This window comes from Dipodomys ordii, unplaced genomic scaffold (genome assembly GCF_000151885.1).
Source record: "Dipodomys ordii isolate 6190 unplaced genomic scaffold, Dord_2.0 Scaffold15, whole genome shotgun sequence".
Lineage (NCBI taxonomy): Eukaryota > Metazoa > Chordata > Mammalia > Rodentia > Heteromyidae > Dipodomys > Dipodomys ordii.
The window spans coordinates 1,085,175-1,097,917 of NW_012267231.1; the positions used below are offsets into that span (position 1 = coordinate 1,085,175).

A 12,743-nucleotide genomic window follows, 5' to 3' on the forward strand; every position below is an offset into this window, starting at 1 on the left:
GCCCCGCCCTCCTCACCTCCTCCTCCTGCCCTCCTCACCTCCTCCTCCTGCCCCTCCTCCTCACCTCCTTCTCCTGCCCTTCTCACCTCTTCTTGCCCCTCCCTCCTCACCTCCTCCTCCTGCCCTCTACACCTCCTCCTCCTGCCCTCCTCACCTCCTCCTCCTCACCTCCTCCCCTCCTCCTCCTCACCTCCTCCTCCTGCCCTCCTCACCTCCTCCTGCCCTCCTCACCTCCTCCTCCTCACCTCTTCCTCCTCCTGCCCCGCCCTCCTCACCTCCTCCTCCTGCCCTCCTCACCTCCTCCTTCTCACCTCCTCCTCCTCATCTCCTCCTCCTGCCCGTCTCACCTCCTCCTGCCCGCCTCACCTCCTCCTCCTGCCCTCCTCACCTCCTCCTTCTCACCTCCTCCTCCTCACCTCCTCCTCCTGCCCGTCTCACCTCCTCCTGCCCTCCTCACCTCCTCCTCTTGCCCTCCACACCGTTGCCTCCCCTACAGGCCAAGGCCGCTGGCCACAGGCTCAGACTCCACAGAACAGATCACTCCTACACCAAAGGCCTCACCAGCCCCAGTTGCCCTCCCCCTCCCCCAGGTGTGGGTGGACCAGTGTCTCCGGGTGGTCTGTTTGTTCAGAGCCCTCGGACCGATAGCATCTGGGCTGCAGCCATCAGGAGATCTCCTAACCTGTCCTCTGATCCCCTCACATGCCCTTTCTAGCGGTCTCCTCAGCAGAGAGAAGCAGTCTCAACAGAAAAGCAGGTGTTTCTTGGCATCCTTAAAGTTGGGCCTCAAACAACACTATTACCCCGCCACTTTAGATTGGTTGCAGGGAGTCACCAAGCTCAGATTCATGCCAGAACAAATCTATGTAAGCATACATCCTGGCAGCCATGATTTATTGGAGTACTTCTCAAAAGATTAGTTATGTATTACTGCCTAATGGCTACTTCTGTTAGCATTATGACATGTTTTAATCATTCTCAAACTAGGTGGGCTTTCTTTGTTGTTCATCGTGATATTTAACTTTAGCTTTCTCTGTAAAATGGGACACTCCTTCTAAGGAAAGAGTAAGAGTGGAGTGACCAGCACACATGTCTCACAGGCTGCCAGATCTGATGCAAATTTCAGACTGTTTTTCAGTTTGTTATCTTAAAATAATTCTCCAAGGCTTGACTCTGATAGATTGCTTGCTGAAGTCTCTGCAAATTTCCAATTGCCTTCCAGATTTCTGTATTCAGATGAAGTTCAGATTGGCCCAGAAACAGTGATGACTACGCTTTACACTGCGAAGAAGTACGCCGTCCCAGCCTTGGAAGCGCACTGCGTGGAGTTTCTCACCAAGCATCTTAGGGCAGACAACGCCTTCATGTTGCTCACGCAGGTGAGTGGAGTTTCTCACCAAGCATCTTAGGGCAGACAACGCCTTCATGTTGCTCACGCGGCTCAGTGGAGACACCTAATGTGTGTGGAGCCATTCTTACAATATGCTCGGGAAAGCATGTCAGAACAGACGATTTTCAGTGGAAGTGCAAGTCAACGCAAGGCAGAGTTGTGGATACCCAGATAGTGGAGCTGGGGTGGGTTCCGGGTTCTTTTATAATGAGAGAGTTGTTCTGTGAAGTTTCCCACGTTTTCAGCCTTTTTTCATTCTTAGTTGAGAATGCTTACTGTAGGTTGCCGACTATGATCCTTTTTCATTTCTGGCTGTACAGTGCATACTGTAGATGTGTAAACTATGCTGATTTTTAACAAACTGGAAATACCCGTGGAGACACCATTTTTTAACACATTATTTAGCATTTGCTAACTGCCAGGATTTCATACTTGACTCAACTGTAGGATGCTGTACATATTGTTCTTAAATTCTGGTGTAGTGGGCACCTGCAGTACCAGCACCTGTCAGGCTGAGGGTCACCTGAGTCCGTTAAAGACCCGCGTGGGCAGCCACACAGGGAGACCTGTTTCAAGCAAAACAAATGTAATTCCCTTGAATTTTAGTATAGAAAATGATTGCTAAAGACTTCTAGTTCAAGTCTCATTTTACAGATGGGAAAATGAAAACCTAGGTTGATAATGAGCTGTCTAAACTCTCACAGCAGGATGAAACCAGGGCCCAGAGCTCACCTTCCTAGTTCAGTGTTCATGCAATCATATAGAAAATGTGAAAAAAAACAATCTTCTCTAACTGAATATTTGTAGTTATAAAGAAAAGAAGATACCTTGGACATTATTGCATAATTATATGTCAGACACTAAGCTAATAGTGTAGCAAAATGCATTGTCTGTGTATTCAGTCCTTAGGAACGTGTTATGAAGTGTAGGGAGCTGTTTAGAGTAAAAGGCAGGCTGGCTCACTATGACCGTGAAGACGTGGAAGCACAGACTCAGCTCCGTGGCTTGCGCCTGTAATTGCAGATGATTGGGAGGTGGGGGGGGGGGTCCCAGTTTGAGGCCAGACCTGGGGGGGGGGGGGGGGGAGTGGTGGTGGCATAAAAAGACTGCACAGGACGGCACCAGTCTTCGCAGCCACGTCGGGGCGCAGGAGTGGGTGGCACCCTGCTCAGGCCAGCCCAGCGTCACAAGTGAGACTCCAGATCTGAAAACAGCCCTTTGCAGAAGGGGCTGGTGGCCTGGCTTGGTTGTAGAGGGCCAGCCCAGCAACCTCAGGCCCTTGGTTCAATCCCCTTCACTAACAGAAGCCCAAGGATGGACCCGACGCCCATGAAGCAGTACTGAAGGGGTGGTGGCCTGGCTTGGTTGTAGAGGGCCAGCCCAGCAGCCCAGGCCCTTGCTTCAATCCCCTTCACTAACAGAAGCCCAAGGATGGGCCCGACGCCGGGGAGCACACCCATGAAGCAGTACTGAAGGGGTGGAGACTGGGGGACTGGGACTGCAGGCAGGGCAGTGCACCTGTCAACTTCACGTGCACACTGGATGATGTCTCTCCTACCTACAGTTTGTTGAAGATCAGACTCCAATGTGTAAGAAATAGTGCACACATGAATAACAGGATTAGTAATACTAGTGTGAATCTGGGATCTCAGTGAGGAATTTATATTTTTCCCTTTTTCATGTTCTAGTTGTAGAATGAGTTATAGATCTAATTATAAATAGGTGTTAGTATATTACAAACCAATTTATAGCGTCAACTCTGAAGTAACTATGAAAGTAAGATAACTGTGTCTTTATGTGTTTAGGCTCGATTATTTGATGAACCTCAGCTTGCTAGTCTCTGTCTAGACACCATAGACAAGAGCACGGTGGACGCACTCAGTGCAGAGGGGTTCACTGACATTGATATAGGTGAGTCCCAGGAGCTGAGCTCCCCACTGTAAGTACAGCCTGCTCTCCCTGCCCGCCCGTCGGAGACAAGGCATGTGTGTAAACAGGAGCTTCCAAGGGACAGAAGTCTACCTCCGAGAGTTAGTGCTTTCATTTACAGTCTATGGAGTGCTCACAGTGTGGGTGTTGTTGGAGAATCAAAGGAGAACATATATGAACAGACGATTTACAACGCTGACATTCCCCAGCATCAAACAAATAGACTGTGACCCCAGTGAATGAGATGTCAGCTACATGTGACTTTTCCCTTCTATAGGCCAGATAGAAAATGACTGCAGCTCCAGAAAAACATAATTACGTCTCGCTGGGGTAGTGTTAGGAAGGGTTTCTTTTTTTTTTTCTTTTTGTCAGTTGTGGGGCTTGAACTCTGGGCCTGGGGCTGTCCCTCAGCTCTTCAGCTCAAGGCCAGCGCCTACCACTTGAGCCACAGCACCACTTCCTGTTTTCTGGTCGTTTATTGGAGATGAAAGTCTCATGGACTTTTCTGCCTGGGCTGGCTTTGAACCATGGTTCTTAGATCTTTGCCTTCTGAGTAGCTAGCAGGTGTGAGTCACCAGTGCCTAGATACTGTTAGGAAAATCTTGATGGAGGATACTCTGATACCAGAGAATGGACAGTGTTTAGGCTGGTGTGTGGCCAGTGGTAGAATGCTTTCCCGTCATGCCTTGATTCCCAGCACGAGTGGGGAGAAGAGAACGGGTCAGTATTTGAACAGTGAAGGGGAGAGGGCAGTGACTGCCGCAAGGGGAAGGAGGGGCACCAGCGGTCTTGGCAGCTTGTGTGTCCCGTAGAAGGAGAGAACACCAGTCCAGGCCTCTGGTTCTTTTTTTTTTTTTTTTTCTGGTACCAGGGTTTGAACTCAGGGCTTTAAGCTCGTGGCTTTTTTGCTTGTGGCTGGTGTCTGCCACGTGGGCCACACATCCAGTTCTTTCTACCTGTTAACTGGAGATAAAGAGTCTCAAAGATTGGTCTACCTGGGCAGGCCTGGAGCCTCGATCCTCAGATCTCTGCCTCTGAGTAGCCAGGATTACAGGCAGGAGCCAACTAAGCCTGTGGTTTTAAATCCTTTTTTGGTCGGTCATGGGGCTTGAACTCTGGGCCTGGGCACCATCCCTGTGCTCTTCAGCTCAAGGCGAGCGCTCTATTGCTTGAGCCACAGTGCCACTTCTGGTTTTTGAGTGGTTTATTGGAGATAAGAGTTTCACGGACTTTTCTGCCCGGGCTGGCTTTGAATCGTGATCCTCAGATCTCAGCCTCCTAAGTAGCTAGGATGACAGGCGTGAGCCACCGTGCCCGGCAGTTTTAAATCTTTATAGTTCTTACCTTGTGGGCCTTAGACTTATGTAACCAGTTGTCGGTTAAGAACTTTTTTTTTTTTTTTTTTTGCCAGGGCAGCGTTTGAATCAGGTCCTTGTTATTGCTGAGCAGACACATGCCACCTGTAAGGCCCACCCTGAACTCTGATGCACCTGCTTGAGGCTTTTTACCATAACTGGGATGACAGGTGTGCTGCTATGCCCAGCTATGGGTTAAGAAAGGATCTTTTGAACTACTCTACCCAAGGTGGTCTTGAACCACTAACCTTCCATTCTTGGCCTTCCAACTAGCTAGGATGACAGGCCTGAGCCACTGGCATCCACTTACTTAACATTTTTATTTGGATCCTGTTCTTACATCCACCTACAGTCCAAATGTCTGGAATTACTGGCCTTCCATGTAGCTGAGATTACAGAGTAGAACTAAAATTAAAATCTAGTTAAGACCCAAGATCATATCGTGTCTATAAAGCATAGTCTTCCATGTTTTGGGACCCTTATTAGGCTCTGAGCTGTAATTTCTTACTGTGACACTCATTCTGTAAATGTACTGTGCTTGTGTTCACTTAGGTTATTAGCAAACAGTAGAAACATGTAGATTGAAAGTCGTTTTTTCCCACTGGATGGAAAATGCCCGTTAGATAGTAGTTTGCCGCTTTGTTCTGGCGCATCCACAGTGCCTGTGTTCATCTCAGCTGACCTGACCCACCCCCTCCCCCAGCTCTCCTGCAGAGGAGTTCTCCTCTGCCCGTTTCACTTCTGCTGGCCGTGCGGCTAGCTTCCTGTCCCCTCTGGCCTCCGCTCTGACTCCCCTGTAGTCTCCTCAGCACAGCCACTGTCCCTGTTGGACTCCGCTCTGCAGCTCTCCCCCCCTCGCCTGCCCAACTCTTTTCTGCAGCGCCACTCCTGTGTGCCGCACGGCTTTGGTGTTGGTGTGCACGTCTTCCTCCAGGAGCATTCTGGAAAGCTCTTTTGCTGGGTATCTATTGGGTTCCTCCCCCGTCCACATGTCTTGGCGGTTTGGGAGCTTGTGTGCGCGTTCCTGTGTGGCCTGTGCTGTGAGCACACGCTGACGCGCCTGCTTCGGTCCAGTGTCACGGGCAGTCAGGTAAGCTCTGAGGACGAGCGTGTCAGCGCACACCACCAGCTGAGTGAGTTGTAATCTTTGCCCTTGGCCACTTACTTGATTCATGTGGAGCCTTTTTGGTGGCTCATTTTATCATATTGCAGAGACTTGAGTTTGCGAAGTATGTGCCATGAACATATAAAAGTTTGCATAAGTGTATAAAGGGATTCTATACCTAAGCCTTTGGGTATAGCAAGTGATACGTTTGAATGTTAACCAGTACACTAATTTTTTTTTTTTTAAGAAAATGGTGTGGAGCTTAGTATTTTCCAGTATAACACCTATCCTGCTTTTCACTGACACTTAATACACACACGTCTATGAATGTTGCTTTAAGAGCAAAGTATTCCTAATTGATTTTTATTTTTTCCCTACAGACACACTGTGTGCAGTTCTAGAAAGAGACACACTCAGTATTCGAGAAAGCCGACTTTTTGGAGCTGTTGTGCGCTGGGCAGAAGCAGAATGTCAAAGACAGCAGTTGCCTGTGACTTTCGCCAACAAACAGAAAGTCCTAGGAAAAGCACTGTCCTTGATCCGTTTCCCTCTGATGACGATTGAGGAGTTTGCAGCGGGTGAGCCCCCTCCAGTCTGCGTTACGGGCGGAGGCTGAGACTGTCTGCAACTGTCCCTCCTGTATATCACCAGACTGAATCCATAATTTAACTTTTTTTTTTTTTTTTAGTATTTTTATGGCTAGTTTGTGACAGGTTTGACTGTAAATTCTCCCCTTGAAATTGATGTCATCAAACGTCAGGAATGTTGTTTTTCCCCCCCAAGAACCAATTTCTGGCTTTATTAAAAGCCATTATCAAAATAAGTCTTCAATTTTATTAATTTTCTGCATTTTTTCCTTTAAATTTGATTCCTTTTTGAATATAATTTGTGGGGATTGTTTGGTTAGTTCTTGTGACTTTTTGAGACTTAAGAATAACGTTTGTGTGTGTGTGTATGTATGCATATGTCTAGATACACACATATATTTTTCCTCAGAGCACTTCACACACATGGAAATATTTTGTTTTGGTTTTGGTTGCTGGTTTTTGTGTTTTGTTTTTTCTGTGCTTGGGTTTGAACCTAGGATTTTGCGCGTGGTAGGCAGGTGTCCTGATAGTACTTTCGTTGGGTGGTTTTTCTGGCTGGGATTTGATTCTGTGTCTGTCCCTCAGGCCCCGCTCAGTCTGGGATCCTGTCGGACCGGGAGGTGGTAACGCTCTTCCTCCACTTCACCGTGAACCCAAAGCCCCGCGTGGGCTACGTGGACCGCCCCCGCTGCTGCCTGCGTGGCAAGGAGTGCTGTGTCAGCAGGTTCCAGCAGGTGGAGAGCCGCTGGGGCTACAGCGGGACCAGCGACCGGATCAGGTGGCCTGCCGGGGGACCGTGTGTGGGAGGGGCGGGGGTGTGGGGGGGGGCCTGTGCAATTTAGACTTTAATCCCCCCTCGGTACTGGAGTTTGAACCAGAGGCTTTGCACTTGCTAGGCAGGCACTCTACCTCGTGAGCCGTGATCTCGCCGCCTCGCCTCAGACCACAAACCACCATGTCTGGCTTGTTTGTGAGACGGGGTCTCACTGACTAGTTTGCCTAACCTGGTTTTGAACCCCTGGGTTCACTTGGCTATCAGACTTTGGGTCACCGCCGCCGATGGCTTCAGGCATTATCTTTAGAGGCATAAGGCTAGTATTTAATTAATTTAATTTGACTAAGCCTAATGTGCTGTTTGTGTTTGAGTAGCTACTGCCCGGTGGGGGCTCAGCACGCTTTGGGGGTCTGGCGCTAGTACTCGCTTGCTCACTCGTGGCTGCTGCTCTACTACATGAGCTGCACCTTGAGTTAGCAGTTTGATGGCTAACTGGAGATGGAATCTTGTGGACGCTTAGACTGGCTTTGAGTGGCCAGATCCTCAGATCTCAGCCTCCTGAGTAGCTAGGATGACACGGATGAGCCACACCACCCAGGCTCAGTTTACATTTTCGAAAGCTCTGAATGGATTGAACCCCCCCCCAAAATTATGCATATAATCCTGCTGAGGAATTAATCTTCAGATTAAAGGTAAAAAGAATCATTACCAGTTTCCATATATCAAGCCTATATCAAACATTAGTTTAAAACTAGAAATGAAGAGTTTGGTTTGGGTTAAAATGCGTTTGTAGACTTTGCATTTGTAATGAGGCCAAAGCTGCACATGTAGGAAAAGATGGTATTTAACTGCTTTAAGTAAATAGAGTAGAAGTAAAGGACTTTTAGCATTCAGTACACGTAGCTAGAAAATGGATATCAAAAGAACTCTTAGGAGAGGAAGGAAGGAAGTGGATGGAGAAATTAGAAAACTATGGGGGCTGGGAAGGTGGCTCAGTGGTAGACTGCTTGCCTTGCATTCATGAGGCTCTGGGTTCAAATCCTCAGCACCACATAAGCAGAAAAAGCCAGAAGTGACGCTCTTTGAGTTGAAGAGCTGAGGGGCAGCCCCTAGGCCAAGTTCAGTGTAGTAATTGTAGCACTGAAGATCCTCAGCCTGGATGGTTAGCTAGCTTTACTCTGTCATTGGTCTTCAGATGCAACTTTAACAAGAAGCTTTTAAAATTCAACTAGTTTTGTAAATGATTCCTAAAAATAAAATTAAAATCCTGGCCATTAAACCCTGACTCTGCTAAAATCATGCATCAAAACTCTCCTCTGTGTGGAGCAGGAGGCCCGCCCTTTGTCGTGGCCGGACTTTGTCACTAGTATAGTTAGAAAAGCTGTATTCACATCCGGGTGTATGGCCTGGTCCCGCTCCCGGCTCCCGCTACCAGTGTTCGTAGTTGGCGCTCATCCCAGTGTTGCATTAGGCCAGCCAGGGCATGTAGAAATCACCCTGGCCATTATCTCCCTGCCAGCCTAACACGATGGGCCTCCACAGACAGTCTTCAGTCTTTTTTGGGGGTGGTCCCCCACTGGGTATTGAACCCAGGGCCTTGAGTATATTAAGCAAGCGATCTACCCCTTGAGCCATGTCCCCTAGTCTTGTTTTTTTTGGGGGGCGGGGAGTCCGGTTGTGGGGCCTGAACTCTGGGCCTGGGCGCTGTCCCTCAGTTCTTCAGCTCAAGGCTAGCGCTCTACCACTTGAACCACAGCGCCACTTCCGGTTTTTTTGCAGACTTTCCTGCCCAGGCTGGCTTTGAACCACGATCCTCAGATCTTAGCCTCCTGAGAGTAGCTAGGACTACAGGTGTGAGCCACCGGTGCCCAGCATAAGTTTTTTTTTTTTTTTTTTTTTTTTATATACAGACAAGGTGATGTTGCCAAGGGTACCTGATTTGTGGTATTTTTCCTTTTTGAGAGTAAACTTGGATGTTCCAGATAACTTGAAGAATTATAAACCTCCAGAATATAAATCTGTGTGGAGTTTTTAATATGTAGCTTCTCTCTCAGGTTCACAGTAAACAGAAGAATCTCTGTGGTCGGGTTTGGCTTGTATGGGTCGATTCATGGTCCCACGGATTACCAAGTGAACATACAGGTACAGATGAATTCAGCAGCAGGGAGATGTCCACATTCCAGTGATTGTCCAACTAACCAATTCGCAGCCTTGTACACTTAGAGATTTTAGTTTTGGCCTCAGAAAACTGGGTGCATGACAGAGCCCTGGCACCCCGGCCCCATCAGCACCCCTCAGTGTCCTTCGACCCTGACAACTCTGGGTATGTGACAGAGCCTTGGCACCCCGGCCCCATCAGCACCCCTCAGTGTCCTTCCACCCTGACAACTCTGGGTATGTGACAGAGCCCTGGCACCCCGGCCTCATCAGCACCTCAGCGCCCTGGCACCCCGGCCCCATCAGCACCTCAGCGCCCTGGCATCCCGGCCCCATCAGCACCTCAGCGCCCTTCCGCCCTGAAAACTCTGGGTGCATGACAGAGCCCTGGCACCCCGGCCCCATCAGCACCTCAGCGCCCTTCCACCCTGAAAACTCTGGGTGCATGACAGAGCCCTGGCACCCCGGCCCCATCAGCACCTCAGAGCCCTGGCACCCTGACAACTCTGGGTGCATGACAGAGCCCTGGCACCCCGGCCCATCAGCACCTCAGCGCCCTGGCACCCCGGGGCCCCATCAGCACTTCAGCGCCCTTCCGCCCGCTCTTCTCATTGCTTCCCACCACTTGGAGTGTCTGAGCAGACCCCCGGCCTGGCACTGAGTGTGCACAAGCTGGCAGGACCCGTTAGGGGTGATGGCTCTGGCGTTTTTCAGAGGTTTCCATCTCAGTACCTTTCCAGGAGATGAGTGAGCGAGCCTCGGTGTCTGTGTGTGTGCTTGCGTGCACACGTGTGCTTGCGTGTTGCCCTGCGGGTCGCTCAGGACTTGGGAGGTGTCCAGGCGTGCCCTCTGCTCCTCCACTATACTCTCGGGCCTCAGTACCACCTCCTAGGCTGCGCTGGGTTCACCTGCCAACATGATGCTGGCACCCACGGCATAACTTTGTGGGGGCCAGTTGAGACACAGGGAAGGTGCGTGGCAGTCTGCTGCCACAGTCTGTTTTATCATCTGAGTCTCACAGTAACCTTCCGACAAGGCAAAGTAAAGATTTGTTTCCCCAGAATTGAAAGATCTGCCACAGCCAGATCCTGTATCTCTTGACTGCTCCGGGCCACTTGCATTCATGTTTTAGTTTGGCTTTTACTGATTTGTGTATGTAAATATGCACACTTAACTGGCGCACCCATGGCTCCGTGTTCACAAATGCACCTGTGCTCAGAATGGAGACTGCAGCCCTAGGGGGCTTCCAGCCTGTGGCACTCAGGCTTCACCTGTGAGTTCATCTTGGTTTGATGTAATGCATGCAGAAAGGCAGGTTTGTCATCGGCCTCTGCATACTTGGCCTCCCCACAACATGGAAGCCCTCCTGGCACTTGCTAAGTGACATAGGAGCTTTTACTACTGTCCTCAGGACACTCCGAGGTCCCTCCCACGGATCAGCAGGTTTCCCTCGGTTGGGCCACTTAGCTTTCTGCACGGTTCCCTCGGTGCACCTGCTGGGTTCACTTGGCACCCTACCTGTCTGCTCATACCCGATGTTCCTGGCACAGAGTGGAACATTTGCTGACATGATGCTGCCTTGAAGATCTTTCCCATCTTAGAAAAACACTCTGATGTTGATGTACAGGGACTGTAAAGGGAGTTGTCCAGGGAGAGGACACAGCTAGCAAGGAGTAAAGTTTGTTCGTTTTCCTCAGACTTCTAAAATCCACATACCACGCTGCTTGTTTTTGACGGGAGCCCTCTCTCCTGACACAGTTCCCATCCTCACTGCGAGGTGGCAGCCATTGTGATGGCTTGCTTAAAGCCATCTTTGGGGATGAGAGATATGTAGAGAAAATACGCCAGAGAACCTATTAGTCTGTTGAGCAAACTGCTAGTGCTTTGTATTATTTTCTACAAAACTTTGATTAACCTATGTGTAACTTCTCTTAAAAATTACAGATCATTGAATATGAAAAGAAACAAACCCTGGGACAAAATGACACCGGATTTAGTTGTGATGGGACTGCTAACACCTTCAGGGTCATGTTCAAAGAACCTATAGAGATCCTGCCCAACGTGTGCTACACCGCCTGTGCAACACTCAAAGTAAGTGCCACTCGGAATGTTCCAGAAGCTGACAGGCACAGACAGAATAGCTGTTCTTTAAAATGGGGAGCCTATGTATTCTGCTGATTTTAGGTAGCATTGCTGCTCACCACCACTGTGCTAAGAAGAAAGGTCTTCCTCAGAAGTGTGTTGGAAAGTTGGGGTTGATAGAGCTGAGCTGAGGCATGCCACGGCTCTCCAGCGGTGGAGCTCTGCAGTCTGGTGTTTTTCTCTTGTCAATAAGCGTGTTAGCTAGATCTTCATTTATCGTAAATAAGTACTTAAGAGTTTTATAATCTCAGGAGACTGAGATTGGAGGACTGCGGTTCAAAGCCAGCCCAGGCAGGAACATCTGTGAGACTCTTAACTCCAATTAGCCACCCAAAAAGCCAGAGTGCTAGAGCACTAGCCTTGAGCAAAAGAGCTCAGGGACAGCACCCTGGTCCTGAGTTCGAGCACCTCAACTTGACCTAGTGAACATAGTAGACTAGCAGTTCAGTTGCTGCAACTCTACGTTCTCCTGTGTGAAATTGCTAAGGAGCCTTTCCTTCTTGTGTAGGGTCCAGACTCTCACTACGGCACAAAAGGATTGAAGAAAGTGGTGCACGAGACACCTGCTGCGAACAAGACTGTTTTCTTCTTCTTCAGTTCCCCTGGCAATAACAATGGGACCTCCATCGAAGATGGGCAGATACCAGAAATAATATTTTATACATAGTGCTAAGTGGTACCATACATGCTCATCTCAAAAGCATAAATAACCCACCACAAAAAAACTAGTATGAGTGTCATGACTATTTATAATTGTAGGATAAGAAACATTTTAGTTTCTTAGAGGAAGTAGAAAAGTGCTTATTTAAATCTCTGCATGATTTGAAAGCAGAATTTTCATTTTCTTATACCATAGGGGGAAAGAGAACTGGGGTTAATTGTATAAAGAAAAGCACAGATAGTTCAGCCTTATCTTGAATAATTTCATAGATCAGCTGACTCATGGTCTTTCAATGGTTTTGAAATTGAAAGATAATTTGGTTTATATAGCAGAGTTTTAAAAAAATTGTTTTAACTATTTTAAAGGTTAGCAAGATGGGTCAGTATTCCTACAGAATTCTTATTAACTAATTTCGGAAAGTTAAAATGGACTTTATTTTTTGGGTTTTGAAACACCTGGTTGTTAGCATTTGAAACAACCCTAAACATAGGTCTAATAAATGCCCAATGCATTAAAAATGTCCAGTGCGCTTACAGGTAAGGATGTTTCATAATAGCCTAGCGACGTATTATTACATAGCACAGTTTTGTAGATGTAAGTGAGTTTGTATAGTCACAATAATGTGATATAAAAGAGGACCTC

The 12,743-nt window shown here is 48.4% G+C and overlaps 1 protein-coding gene across 1 annotated transcript in view; it reads left to right on the forward strand.

Moving 5' to 3' along the window:
- The window catches only part of Btbd1 (BTB (POZ) domain containing 1), a 21,520-nt gene extending 9,355 nt beyond the window's left edge, over window positions 1–12,165 (forward strand). Inside the window, exons 3-9 of the mRNA XM_013011853.1 lie at window positions 1,223–1,379; window positions 3,196–3,301; window positions 6,160–6,357; window positions 6,952–7,144; window positions 9,196–9,283; window positions 11,243–11,389; window positions 11,949–12,165. Of these exons, the coding sequence (XP_012867307.1) occupies window positions 1,223–1,379; window positions 3,196–3,301; window positions 6,160–6,357; window positions 6,952–7,144; window positions 9,196–9,283; window positions 11,243–11,389; window positions 11,949–12,107 (1,048 nt within the window). The 3' untranslated portion in view covers window positions 12,108–12,165. The remainder of the gene's footprint in view (window positions 1–1,222; window positions 1,380–3,195; window positions 3,302–6,159; window positions 6,358–6,951; window positions 7,145–9,195; window positions 9,284–11,242; window positions 11,390–11,948) is intronic.
- Window positions 12,166–12,743: the final 578 nt, after the last annotated feature.